Source organism: Lampetra planeri, chromosome 64, assembly GCF_965212315.1.
Source record: "Lampetra planeri chromosome 64, kcLamPlan1.2.h2, whole genome shotgun sequence".
NCBI classification, from domain to species: Eukaryota; Metazoa; Chordata; class Hyperoartia; order Petromyzontiformes; family Petromyzontidae; genus Lampetra; species Lampetra planeri.
In genome coordinates, this window is record NC_136170.1 from 2,091,654 (window position 1) to 2,103,822 (window position 12,169).

The 12,169-nt window shown below is 51.5% G+C and overlaps 2 protein-coding genes across 2 annotated transcripts in view; one reads left to right on the forward strand and one right to left on the reverse strand.

Annotated features, from left to right (window-relative positions):
- Nucleotides 1-326: 326 nt before the first annotated feature.
- On the reverse strand, nucleotides 327-7,497 carry SVIP (small VCP interacting protein). Its single transcript, XM_078619732.1, has 5 exons — nucleotides 6,295-7,497; nucleotides 4,737-4,828; nucleotides 3,386-3,436; nucleotides 2,084-2,203; nucleotides 327-1,439 (listed from the first exon to the last, which is right to left on the reverse strand). The coding sequence occupies exons 2-5, from the start codon at nucleotides 4,800-4,802 to the stop codon at nucleotides 1,425-1,427; spliced, it is 252 nt and encodes an 83-aa protein (XP_078475858.1). The 5' UTR covers nucleotides 4,803-4,828; nucleotides 6,295-7,497; the 3' UTR covers nucleotides 327-1,424.
- ZFC3H1 (zinc finger C3H1-type containing) overlaps nucleotides 6,742-12,169 on the forward strand; it is a 55,247-nt gene continuing 49,819 nt past the window's right edge. The window contains 2 exon segments of the mRNA XM_078619733.1: nucleotides 6,742-7,417; nucleotides 10,453-11,604. Of these exon segments, the coding sequence (XP_078475859.1) occupies nucleotides 6,928-7,417; nucleotides 10,453-11,604 (1,642 nt within the window). The 5' untranslated portion in view covers nucleotides 6,742-6,927.

Sequence of the window (12,169 nt, forward strand, 5' to 3'; positions counted from 1 at the left end):
ACCCACAGACTCACACAGAAACCCACAGACTCACACAGAGACCCACAGACTCACACAGAGACCCATAGTTTGGTGTCCTTCTCCCCCCGCACCTCCGATTAGCACGGTTGGCTACGTACGGTACAAAAGAAGTTAAACGTACGTACACACACATACAAACGTGCACGCAGGCGGAGATGCAAATCCCGTGGGGTCACAAGACGGTGGGGCTCTAGCCAAGACAACAAAAGCGCTGGTGCGTGTCCGTGCGTGTCAGTGCGTCTTCCTGTGTCTTTGTGTATGTCTGTGTCTCTCTGTGTGTGTCAGTGTCTGTGCGTGTCAGTGTGTCTCCCTGTGTCTTTGTGTATGTCTGTGTCTCTCTGTGTGTGCGTCAGTGTGTGTCTGTGTGTGTGTCAGTGTGTCTTTCTGTGTCTTTGTGTATGTCTGTGTCTCTCTGTGTGTGTGTGTCAGTGTGTGTGTGTGTGTCTTCCTGTGTCTTTGTGTATGTCTGTGTCTCTCTGTGTGTGCGTCTGTGTGTGTGTCTGTGTGTGCGTCAGTGTGTGTGCGTGTCAGTGTGTCTTCCTGTGTCTTTGTGTATGTCTGTGTCTCTCTGTGTGTGTGTCAGTGTGTGTTTCTGTGTCTTTGTGTATGTCTGTGTCTCTCTGTGTGTGCGTCTGTGTGTGCGTCTGTGTGTGCGTCTGTGTGTGTGTCAGTGTGTCTTTCTGTGTCTTTGTGTATGTCTGTGTCTCTCTGTGTGTGTGTGTGTCAGTGTGTGTGTGTGTCTTCCTGTGTCTTTGTGTATGTCTGTGTCTCTCTGTGTGTGCGTCTGTGTGTGCGTCTGTGTGTGCGTCTGTGTGTGCGTCTGTGTGTGCGTCAGTGTGTGTGCGTGTCAGTGTGTCTTCCTGTGTCTTTGTGTATGTCTGTGTCTCTCTGTGTGTGCGTCAGTGTGTGTGTGTGTCAGTGTGTGTTTCTGTGTCTTTGTGTATGTCTGTGTCTCTCTGTGTGTGCGTCTGTGTGTGCGTCAGTGTGTGTGCGTGTCAGTGTGTCTTCCTGTGTCTTTGTGTATGTCTGTGTCTCTCTGTGTGTGCGTCAGTGTGTGTGTGTGTGTCAGTGTGTGTTTCTGTGCGAGCACCGGCCGGCGTTAATAAGTGCTCGCTAACAGCACTTGCCCCGAGTGTTAAGGCTCTACGGGGGATCTTTGTCTTTGTTTCTGTGTGTGTGTGTGTCTTTGTCAGTGTGCTAGCGTGTGCGTGTGTCGGCGTCCGTACATTCACTTGCGCTCTGTGCGAGAGAGATGTTGGGACAGAGAGAGACAAAGGTGGTCGGGCTACCTCTCTCTCCCTCTGCGAGAGGCGGTGGCTGGGCTATCACTCTGGCAAGAGAGATCTGTGCGTGGCGTTTGCCTTTCCTTCCCAGTGCCTGTGATGCTTTCCTCGCCCTTGCCATCAGCCGACCTGCCACTGTTAAGACACAGAGATAATAAAGGTTACCCCGTTGTCGACTTAACAACAGGCTGTTGGGGCAAGTGCTGTTAGCGAGCAGCACCTTTTGAGGCCGGCACAGCACAACAACACCACAGCCGGCCGCCTTTGTCTCCCCAATGCGGATATTCAAACATCGCATCGGGTGCTCAATTAAGGCCGAGTCGGCCTAGGGGAGGCCCACGACCGGTTCAGATAATCGTCACCGATGTTCGTAGCGCGGTGAGCCAGCCGCTAGGCTACCATGAGACACAAGCACACACACACACGTCACGTACACACGCCACACACACACGCCACACACACGCCACGTACACATGCCACACACACACACACGCCACACACACACGCCACACACACACACCACGTACACACGCCACACAATTGTACATGTTGTGGGTTTACTCTCCAACACACCGGTGTGGGCTGAACTAGAAACGAATTGCCACGTTTTGTTTACGTGACAAAGCTATCCCAATAATTACTAATCTGTGTCGGGTGGTGGCGGGTTTAACGACACACATTTATCTTTACGCAATCCAACCCAAAAAAAACAAACCCCCCTCTATTGTGAACTAAATTCCTTTTTAGTCACCGACAAAGTGTTTTCATCGCACTCTCACCCGCAGGCCTCCTCCTTCCCCGGGCGACCGCGCCTCCTCCGCCAATTTGCGCTCCATCTCCTCCCGCTGCTTCTTCTTGCGCGCCACCCCCTCGGGGTCCTTAATGCCACGGGCAGACGACTGTAAAAAAAAACAACAACAAAAAAAACGAAACAAAAAAATACAAAGATCCCCCTTATAGCCTTTACAGACCGTTGGGGCAAGTGCTGTTCGCGAGCACCTATGAATTCTAGATTTGAAGCTTTCGTGACTGCAAGGATCCATACTCTTTGGTTTTTTCGGTAAAGTCACGTGGGTGAAAAAAGGAAAAATTAAATCACGACGTTTCGGAGGCAACACAAGCCCCCGTCTTCAGGTGGAACACTCACAGCAAAATTACTGCATCAAGTGATACAGTAATTTAATTTAGTTTTCGTTTTCCTTTTTTAACCTACGTGACTTTACCGAAAAAACCAAAGAGTAAAGCAACTATGAAGGCCGGCACGGCACGCGATGGGGTGGGTGGCCAACACCACGCCCGACCGCCTTTGTCTCCCCAGTGGAGATGTTTACACACTGCACCAGGTACTCATTTGAGCCCGAGTCGACCTAGGGGAGGCCCAGAACCGGTTTAGATAATCGTCACCGTTGTTAGTGACCGTGAGCGGGAATTCGAACTCGTGCCGCTGGGTTCGTAGCGCAGCGTAGCGCTGACCGCTACACCACCGCTCCCCCACGATACGGATCCGGTTCGCATGCCGCGTGAAACATTCCTCTCTTGCACCCGATTAGTGCGGCTAAGTTCGTCCTCGGTTGATGTTATCTCCCTCGCCGGGTTTGCAGGAGGTCGGGGATTCGATCCCGACTCTGACGCCTGCCGCATATTCGGAGTTTGCGTGTTTCTCTCTCCCCGTGGATTTTTTTTTTTTCTCCGGGTCCTTCCGGTTTTTCCCCTCCACATTTCAAAACTTTCGTTTCGCGCATTTGGCTGCTATAAATGCCCACGTGATAAGCCGCTTGGTTGAGCGATCATTTGTGGCCAGGTCGCTTCTAGAAAAAATTCAATAAAAAATATTTAGAAAAATAAAAAGAGTTTACATGGCAAGTAAGAGCGGATTACTTGAAAGCCCCACTCGTGTTTGTCACACGTTTCACCGTTACAGGCCACGTAGTGATTTTTTGGAACCGCTAAAGTCTTGCCACCTCGGGCGGTACCGGACGCGCAAGACATCCGGTTCTGGGCTCATGCGATGTTCATCCGGAGTAGGGTCAGAGGGGGAGAGGGAGCGAGAGTCACAGCCCGGTGCGGCTGAGCGTCGTCACCTCCTGGATCCTCTTCTCTGCCGCCGCCGCCATCTGCGCTCTTCTTAGCTCCTGCGAGGAGCACGGGGAGGGGGGCGGGGTGGGTGGGGGGTTGATGGGGGGGGGGGCAAGAAGGTCAGGGGTCAGCGTATTGGCAAAATTGACGTCTTTCTCGATTGAAAACGAATTTCTTTAGAAGTGCTTTTTGAGTTTGTTGACCTTCCCACGCACCTCCGATTCGCACGGTTGGCTATGTACGGTACGAAAGAAGTTCAACATACGTACATCACAAGCCCAGGCGGACAGGTAGACTGTTGCGATTCGGGGTGTTACCTACTACAACTACTATTTTTATTTTACGAGGTAAGGCCCACTGAGCTGTGTAACTCTTTTTGAGAAGTCACCTGGCTATCACAAATGACAGCTCAACGAAGTGGCTTTTCACGTGGAAATTTAGAGCCGGAAAATTACTCGAAACGTGCGATGTTGAATTTAAATCCGGAGGGGAAAAAAACCGGAGGACCCGGAGAAAATTCCACGCGACCACGGGGAGAGAAGCATGCAAACTGCAAATACACAGCAGCAGGCGTCAGGGTAGAATCCACGACCTTCTGCATACCAGGCGAGGTAGTTAACATCTCGCCACAGTGGCGCCCTGCCGACGCATCACTTGGCACGCGTCGAATGGCCCTTGCGGGAGTCTACGGAGCGGCAGGCAAGGGATGAAACTCGACGCGTCCGAGATGGAGGGGTGGATTATTTGCGATCCGGAGGTTACCGATTGATTCTCCCCGCACGGCAGTTGAATGAACGGAGCACGTTTCTTAAATCCACTTTCTGTCTCTGCAGACCCAGCGGCGCAAATGGCTCCAGCACCGTCAAGTCGATCGGCAGGTCAGGCGGTGTGGGGTAAAGTGTGGCTGTCGCCACCTCTTCCAAAACTTCTGGCCAGCACGGAAGACTAAGGGGTAGCGGAGGCCCTTCGTCAGCACCGGCGATGAGCCAGGCAATTGCAAGGCTGGGCCTTTACCTTGATAACAAAGAAATGCTTCATCCCATCGGCCACACACCTCAGATGGATTCACTTCCTCTCCTTCACGTGAAAGGGAGCCGGGCGACAATTGCGCCGTTTGAATCGATCAATTCGTGAGGGCTGATGCGGAGGGTCCAGATGCTTCTCACCGGCGATGAGCCAGGCAATTCCAAGGCTGGGCCTTTACCTTGATAACAAAGAAATGCTTCATCCCATCGGCCACACACCTCAGATGGATTCACTTCCTCTCCTTCACGTGAAAGGGAGCCGGGCGACAATTGCGCCGTTTGAATCGATTAATTCGTGAGGGCTGATGCGGAGGGTTCAGATGCTTCTCACCAAGTCCTGTGTGTCCTCCTGGTCCCCGTTCTGCCCACCCAAACAAGGGAAGCACAGACTCCCCATGGGCAGGCAGGCACCTATGCGCGCACCTGCAGAACACCACGAACAACAACAAAACGTCAAAGTGATTTCCCTGCTTATCGCCCTGAGTCAGTGCTGCAAAGTCTCCATTCCTACGGCGCGTCCACCCACGGGACAACCACTTGCGGACTTTCTCTGCAAAGTGGCAGCTATTTTATCAACCCCACAGGATGATGATGATGATGATGATGATGATTGGACTCAGAATTTATTTATACCGGAGGAATCCGATGAGCTATTAAGCTCTTTTTCACAGATGTCCAGTAGGGGCATGGGGTTGTAACGTTACAACAACGAACAACGCGAAAACATGAAAGGTTAACAAATAATAAAAAAAATACATACAATTTATACTTCTTTTTTTTATCTTACCAGTTATAAAGCCCACTGAGCTATTAACTTATTTTTCAGACGTGACCTGGCCACAAATGATAGCTCAACAAAGTGGCGTATCACGAGGGAAAAAAAGAATCCACGCGACCACAGGGAGAGAGACACCGCAAACTCCAAATATACAGCAGCAGGCGTCAGGGTCGGGATCACGTAGAAGGGAAATAATAAAATAATAAAAAATAAAACAATACAATTATCACGACGTTTCGACTGCAACACAAGCAATCATCATCAGGTGTGAAACCAACAGCAAGAAAATGTTGAAAAAAGTGGCGTTTTTTTTTATTTTCTTGCTGTGGTTTTCACACCTGATGACGATTGCTTGTGTTGCAATCGAAACGTCGTGAGAATTGTATTTTTTATTATTTTATTATTTCTCTTCTACGTGACTTTACCGAAAGAACCAAAAATAACAAACAAATAAAAGCACAATAAAATTTCGCAGGGAGGCAAATTCAAGCGACATACACGTGGCCTCAATTCATTCAAAGCAGACCCGAGAGGGGGGGGGGGTAGAGAAGACACCTTTAGCCCTAAGAACTTTCACACGGAATCCGCATGACCCCGAAAAGCCTGCACTGTGGTGGTATCGGCGCTTTGAGTGCTGCGTGATAGCGTTAGCACGGTACAGGGCCCAAATGTGCCCACATTTTTGGGATTTAATAATGACTTGTTGTGGATTTAATAATGACTTGCTGGGCATCCCACGCCTCTGAGATAAATTGTAAGCAGCCCAACGTTGGGTCAACGTCGGGACGTCACCTACACACCCCCACAACGTTCGTTTAATGACTTTAGTCCATTGAATTTCGGTGGAGAGCAGGTCTGTCGAGTAGACAGAGTCAGACTCTGTCTCCCCGACAGACCTGCTCTCCACCTGAGGACGACTGCTTGCGTTGTGGCCGAAACGTCGTGAGAATTATTTTATGTTTTATTTTTATTATTTTATTATTTCCACTCTACGTGACTTTACCGAAAGAACCAAGAAGAAGATTTAGTCAATTGGTCAAGTGGCCCACATCTGGCCCCTTGACTTGTCTCTGATGCTGCGTTGGTTAAATCCACGATTCGTTCAACTTACGAGGCTTTCGGGACGCGGCGCTCCCGCTCGAACCGTCGCCCGCGTCGATGAATAAACGAGGAGAGAGCTCGGACGCTTAAAACAACAACAACAACGATGACAACAACAACAACGATGACAACAACAACAACGCTAACAACCAGCCGCGGATCAGCTGTTTACTTGGACGAGCCCGCCCCTAGTCGATTCTTTCGATTCCAATTGTTGGTGTTAATAGCGATCCGCGGTCGACAGAATCGCGGATCGACTTTGCCGCTCGCAAATCGTCGCAGGTAATCGATGCCGTTTGCGAGAGCGATGCGGAATCGATTCTACCCACCACCACCACCAACGTTGTGGGTATAGGCGGCGTAAAGGCCCTTCCGACACATGACGTCACAGCGGGCGAGCAACGCATCGATGACATCACGGACCTGCTCCCCACCGCCCCCACTCCCTTTCCATATGACGTCACGCCCACTCTCGGGTAGACATGACGTCACGCGACCATTAACAGACGAAGGAGAGGGCCGCCCTTTCCCTCAATTCTTCCACCGGTCAACCGCTCGCACTGATGCCGCGTGTGGCAGCAGCGGCAGCAGCAGCAGCAGCTCCTCGTCCTCGTCGCTCAAACTCTCCGCGTGCCGCGCTCACATGGACGCCGCTCCGAACAGCGACGTCGCGGACGACGGCGAACTCGAGGACGGCGAAATCGACGACGCGTCCGACGGCGCGTACAACCCCCCCGAGCCTCGTCGTCCCGCCGCCTCGCTCGAGTCGCGGCCGGTAGAGCCGCTCAGGCGAGCGCAGGCTACGCATCGGGGTAGGCCGCGATCCTACCACGGCGGCGGTGGCGGCGGCTTTGGGACACTGGGACGAGGGCATCTTCGTCAGGGACATCGTCACGGGCAGCAGCAGCAGCATCAGCAGCAGCAGCAACAGCAGCAGCCAGGTGTCTTCCGCCCGTACAAGTTCCGCGGGCTGCTACCACGAGCCAAATGGAGGAGCGGACGCGGAGCGGGGAGGTCGCGAGGTGGTGGAGGAGGAGGTGGTGGCGGCGTTGTCGGGTCGAGGCCTCGCGGCATCGCGGCCGGAGAGGTGGAGGCGGGGGAGGACGAAGCTCAGCTCCCCTTGAGGATGTCCCGTATCCACCCGTTGTTGACGTGGCACGGTTTTGCTCGCGTGAGGCTTTGCGTTAGAGAGGGCCGGGGTGGGTTGGTTGGTTGGTGGGGGGTGGTGAGATGCGGCCGTGTGAGGTTTCACGTGAGAACGAGTGGGGGAGGGGGAGTAGGTGGGAGATTTGCCTATCTTGAGGTGAAATATCGCATAGCTGTGAGGCCCTTATGAGTAGTACACTCACTACTACATCCATGTCAACCCCTTATCGGTAACTTCTTATTACAGACCACTTCAGACCTTATTAGTCACCCCGTGCCCCTAAAAACCCCAAGGTCCATCCTGATCGTTTCGATCACAAGGGAGAAACACACAAATAGACAAACACATTTTTTTTGCAAGTATTGAAACGGCTGTGCGCCGTATGGATCTGAAAACTCTTATTTCCCTGCACAAGAATACGGGCTAAAAACGTAATGGGTTGACAGGATATTGCGTTGCGTGAAATAGACTCGGCTTGTAATAACATTGGGTGTGTGTGGTGAGCTGTGGTGTCGAGGAGTAACATGGTTAAGAGTCGAGACTAAATTAAAAACAAAACTAGAAACCAATGGCGGAGTTGTTGGTAAGTAAGGAGGTGTTGGTAAGTAAGGAGTTGTTAGTAAGTAAGGAGTTGTTAGCTAGTAAGGAGTTGTTAGCTAGTAAGGAGTTGTTAGTGAGTAAGGAGTTGTAAGGAGTTGTTAATAAGTAAGGAGTTGTCCCTTGCTTTTTATTCGACGCGTGTGCGGCTATGGCGCAGCCATCGATCGAGAGTCTAATTCGAACCGCGTTGTGTGATCGGCATCGCGCTCGCTGATGGTGTTGATGCCTTCAGGGAAGTCTTGTGCTGTATACGCAACTGCGCACAATTCTGAGTCGCTTATAACTGCTTTGCCGTTACTTATTGCCAATTATGGACTCAGACTATTGTCCTGTCATCTCGTAGAGTCCCTGGCAAGTAATAATATGCTACATAGTGGCAGTGGGGGTCGCAAAATGCCGATTTATTACGTATAAACCCCAATGATCCGATCGAAATTATGGATTTGATCCGAAGTAAAATCCACCGCGACCACGGGGAGAGACGCACACACTCCAAATATATAGCAGGAGTTAGGGTTGGGATCGAGCCCACGACCTCCTGTATACCAGACGAGGTAGTTAACATCTCGCCACCATGTGAGAATTTTTCAAGCGAGCAGTGTGGTTTACCTAGGCTGTTGGCCGAGACTTACGACGGAATGGCAGCCCAGGGTATGGTTACGCTTCCGGGGTGAGAGACGAGACAAAATGAGGCTGTACAAACGAGGTCCATACAGACGCCGCTAAAGCTAACATAGTAAAAATGAGAAAAAAGACGTGGCGGTCATAAATAGCATGGTATAATAAGCGAGACGGTATAGATGGAACACTAAAACTGAGACGTTACAAATGAGACGATACAAAGAAGACGGTATTGCGGATTCTTCCGGTCGAAATAAAGATTCTGATTTTCAATACTTGGTACGCACGCGATTCTCCGTGCAGATAACACGATGAAGGAAAAAAAACGGATTCTTTAATGTAATCATTCATACCCCCCAAAAATCGTAATTCGGTGGGAAAAGCAATCGTTACATGCCGATGTGTTATTTTGTCGATTATCAATAATTTTATACGAATGGCTTGGGAGTTGGCAGCATCTGTCTGTTAGGAATACTAAGAACCAAAATAACCCGAGTGTTGGGACAGAATGAAAAACATTTTTCACGTTTACCAAGAGTCCAATTTTCGTTGTGCGTTTCCCACACCGCGATGTCTTGCGTTCTTTGTTAACGACCCATTGTGGTGGGACTTTTTTGTGAAGGTAGGAGGATGTGAAAACACAAAGAAGTGACGAGTATTTTTTTATGGGTCGGAACACCCCAGAGGTGTAATTATACAATGAACTGTGTGCCCTTAAACCGACCTTTGGTGTGGTGTGACGTGACACACGTAAGACGGTAAAATAAAGAAGCACAATGTCGCATATCCAATCGTGACATTCGCCCTGACCAATTAACCGCCCACTTCCGGCACAGTATATGTGCATGGGTGCGTAACTGTTATTTTCCATTGACGTTCCCAAATCTGACCTTGTCGCATATTCGCCCCATAACTCAGCGAGTTGAATATGGCGGCGTTGTACGGTGATTTGACTTGTGAAGAAACAAATACGTTACGATTTTTTATTTATTTGTGTAGTCGACATGTTGGAGCCAATAACTCTCTGAACTTGAGGTCCCAGATGAAACACGTTTGGCTGAAACCCGATTTTAACCCAAGGGTGGTTCAGAGCAAAGAGCATTGACCTCTGAGTGACCCTGCCACCTCATGTCAACATGGGCCGTGTCGGGCCAGACTAATTGGGAGGAGGGTATTTTACTGCAAATAAATAACACATCGTTAATGTTACATGTAAATAACACAAACACATTTCATCAGCTTGTAATAAGTTAGGAATGGTGAACTGAATATTTAAATGCAATATTCACCATTTAAAAAGCGTAAGCATTCAATCTTTATTTGAAGCATTCACTTTTAACAAACTGCAGGTTAACATGAGTCATGCGCTAGGGGGAAAAGGTGGAAGGCTGATTTTTACACCCAGGAAAATAAGGGTAATTCTCACGGGCTAGATGAGTTTTTTTGTGTGAAATGGATATAAAATGACGATTGCGAGTAAGAAAGAGCCCTAGTAAAGCACGTGGATTTAGTACCCCGAATTCGATACAACACAACTTCGTATAGCTTTCGAATTGCAAGCACACATGTGCATCAGTTGTTTACCCCATTACATTGCTCAGCCGCTCATACGTCCTCTTCATAAGAGCATCCCGGATAGCCGACACAAGACTTGCGTCGAGCATTACGCCGTCTCATACCGTGCGCAGTTGAAAATTGCAGCTTATCCGAGTCCAGCTTCGTGGGAGGTCTTGCTGCAGCACGTGTACGTGATGCGTTTTTCCACTTCAAAATGTCACGACGCTTTAACTTGGTGCTCAGAGATGGGCTTCCCCCGCATAATGCCGGCACGTGGCCCGAACCACGGTGCACGGCCCGAGCCGGAGCACGAGGAGAGCTTTGACGAGCTGCTGGAGACGTACCGCCAAATCCAGAAGGAGCTAGAGGAGATCAACCAGGAGGAGAGGGAGGTGGAGGACCTGAAGACCAACGCCTGGTACCCAGGCGGCGGGGTTGGTCCCCCGACCCTGCTTCCGCAGGAGCGCCGCCCTGCCGATCCGTGGTGCCGCGATGAACACCGACCCTCCTGGCAGGACGGCCACGGTGGCGGCGGTGGCGAACGAGCGTGGGCCGAGCACGCCGAGGACGTTCGGCACTGCCGGGATGAGCGCTGGCCCTGGGACGGCAGACCCGGCGGTGGCGGCGGCGGCGACGGTGACGACAGGCCGCCCTGGAAAGAGCGGCACGCGGACAATCGGCCATGGGACGAGGTGCCGTGGAATGACCGGCACGAAGAGAAGCTGCCGCCGCAACCACCGCCGCCGTGGCACGACCAGGCCTGGCAGGAGCGCCACGACGACAACAGGAGGCACTGGAGCGAGTGGCACGGGGACGAGAGGGAGCGGAAGACGTGGAGCCGCGACGGCGTTCCCTACGGGCCGTGGGACAACCGCGAGTGGAAAGACTCGCATGCCGCCGTCGAGAGGGGCTGGGACGTGGATCCTCACCGCGACGATCGACCGAGGGGTAGCAGTGGCGGTGGCGGCGGTGGTGGCGGCGGTGGCGACGGCTGCACCGTCGGACCCTACAACCAAGACTGGCTTGGGGAAGGTCCGGGACGGTCGTGGGACGAGCGCCCGAGAGACGAGGTGCGTCCCAGAGACGATGTGCGTCCCAGAGACGAGATGCGTCCCAGAGACGAGGGGCGCTACGACGAGAGGATGCAGAGGCCGCCGAAGCCCGCGGCGGCGCTGCTCAATTCTTGCCCGGAGCAGCATCCCCAGCCGGCGCTCCCGCCCAAGGTGTTCCGTCCGTTCGAGCTGAAGCCGCTGCGGCAAAAGATCCTGAAGCCCGCCGAGCTCGACGAGCTCAACAAGAAGAAGCTCGGACATTTTGAGACGGAGGACGACGGAGGAAGTGGCGCGAGGGATGGAGACGAAGGCCCTCGGATCACGGAGGATGGAAATGGCGCAGGTTTGATTTGCGTTCGTAGAGCGACGCGACCCCCTTGGTGTTGGGAGAGCGGCAGCCCGCAGAACCGGACATAGCAGAGCTGCCTTTGAGATCCCGTCAAGTGACCTCTGGGTCCGCACAGAGAGTAATATTTGCCACGTGACAGTTAAAGTGACATATTTTTTAAATTAATTCTCAGAGCAAGAATTTTGGCAAATTGATTGTGGAACTTATTTTATAGCGATGTTTTTTTATGCGTGTGCAGTCATTGGTGACTGTTCTGAGACCATCACCTCTCACTGGACTTGAAATTCAGTTTATTCCACAGGTGGATACCTGGATTTGAACCCGGGGTCTACACAGTACCAGTTCAGAACTGACATCTAAGCTACACAGGTCACGTCCAAATTGAAGACGTTTTAATGGTCAATACACTCGCAGTATTAACCAGGGCGGCCACTTCTTTCGAACCATGAACCTCTGCCACAAGCGTCAAACGTGTTGTGCGCTTGGCCGTATCACTAAACCATTCCCATTTAAACTAGACAAAGCGTACACTGGCTTTGTCTTCGCCGTGATGATGATG

Excerpts from the sequence above, each read along its gene's own strand:
- SVIP (XM_078619732.1), bottom strand. The coding sequence starts at position 4,802 with ATGGGGAGTCTGTGCTTCCCTTGTTTGGGTGGGCAGAACGGGGACCAG. Across the intron at positions 3,437-4,736 it reads AGGAGGACACACAGGACTTG|GAGCTAAGAAGAGCGCAGAT; the intron begins GTGAGAAGCATC and ends TGCTCCTCGCAG. Across the intron at positions 2,204-3,385 it reads CAGAGAAGAGGATCCAGGAG|TCGTCTGCCCGTGGCATTAA; the intron begins GTGACGACGCTC and ends TTTTTTTTACAG.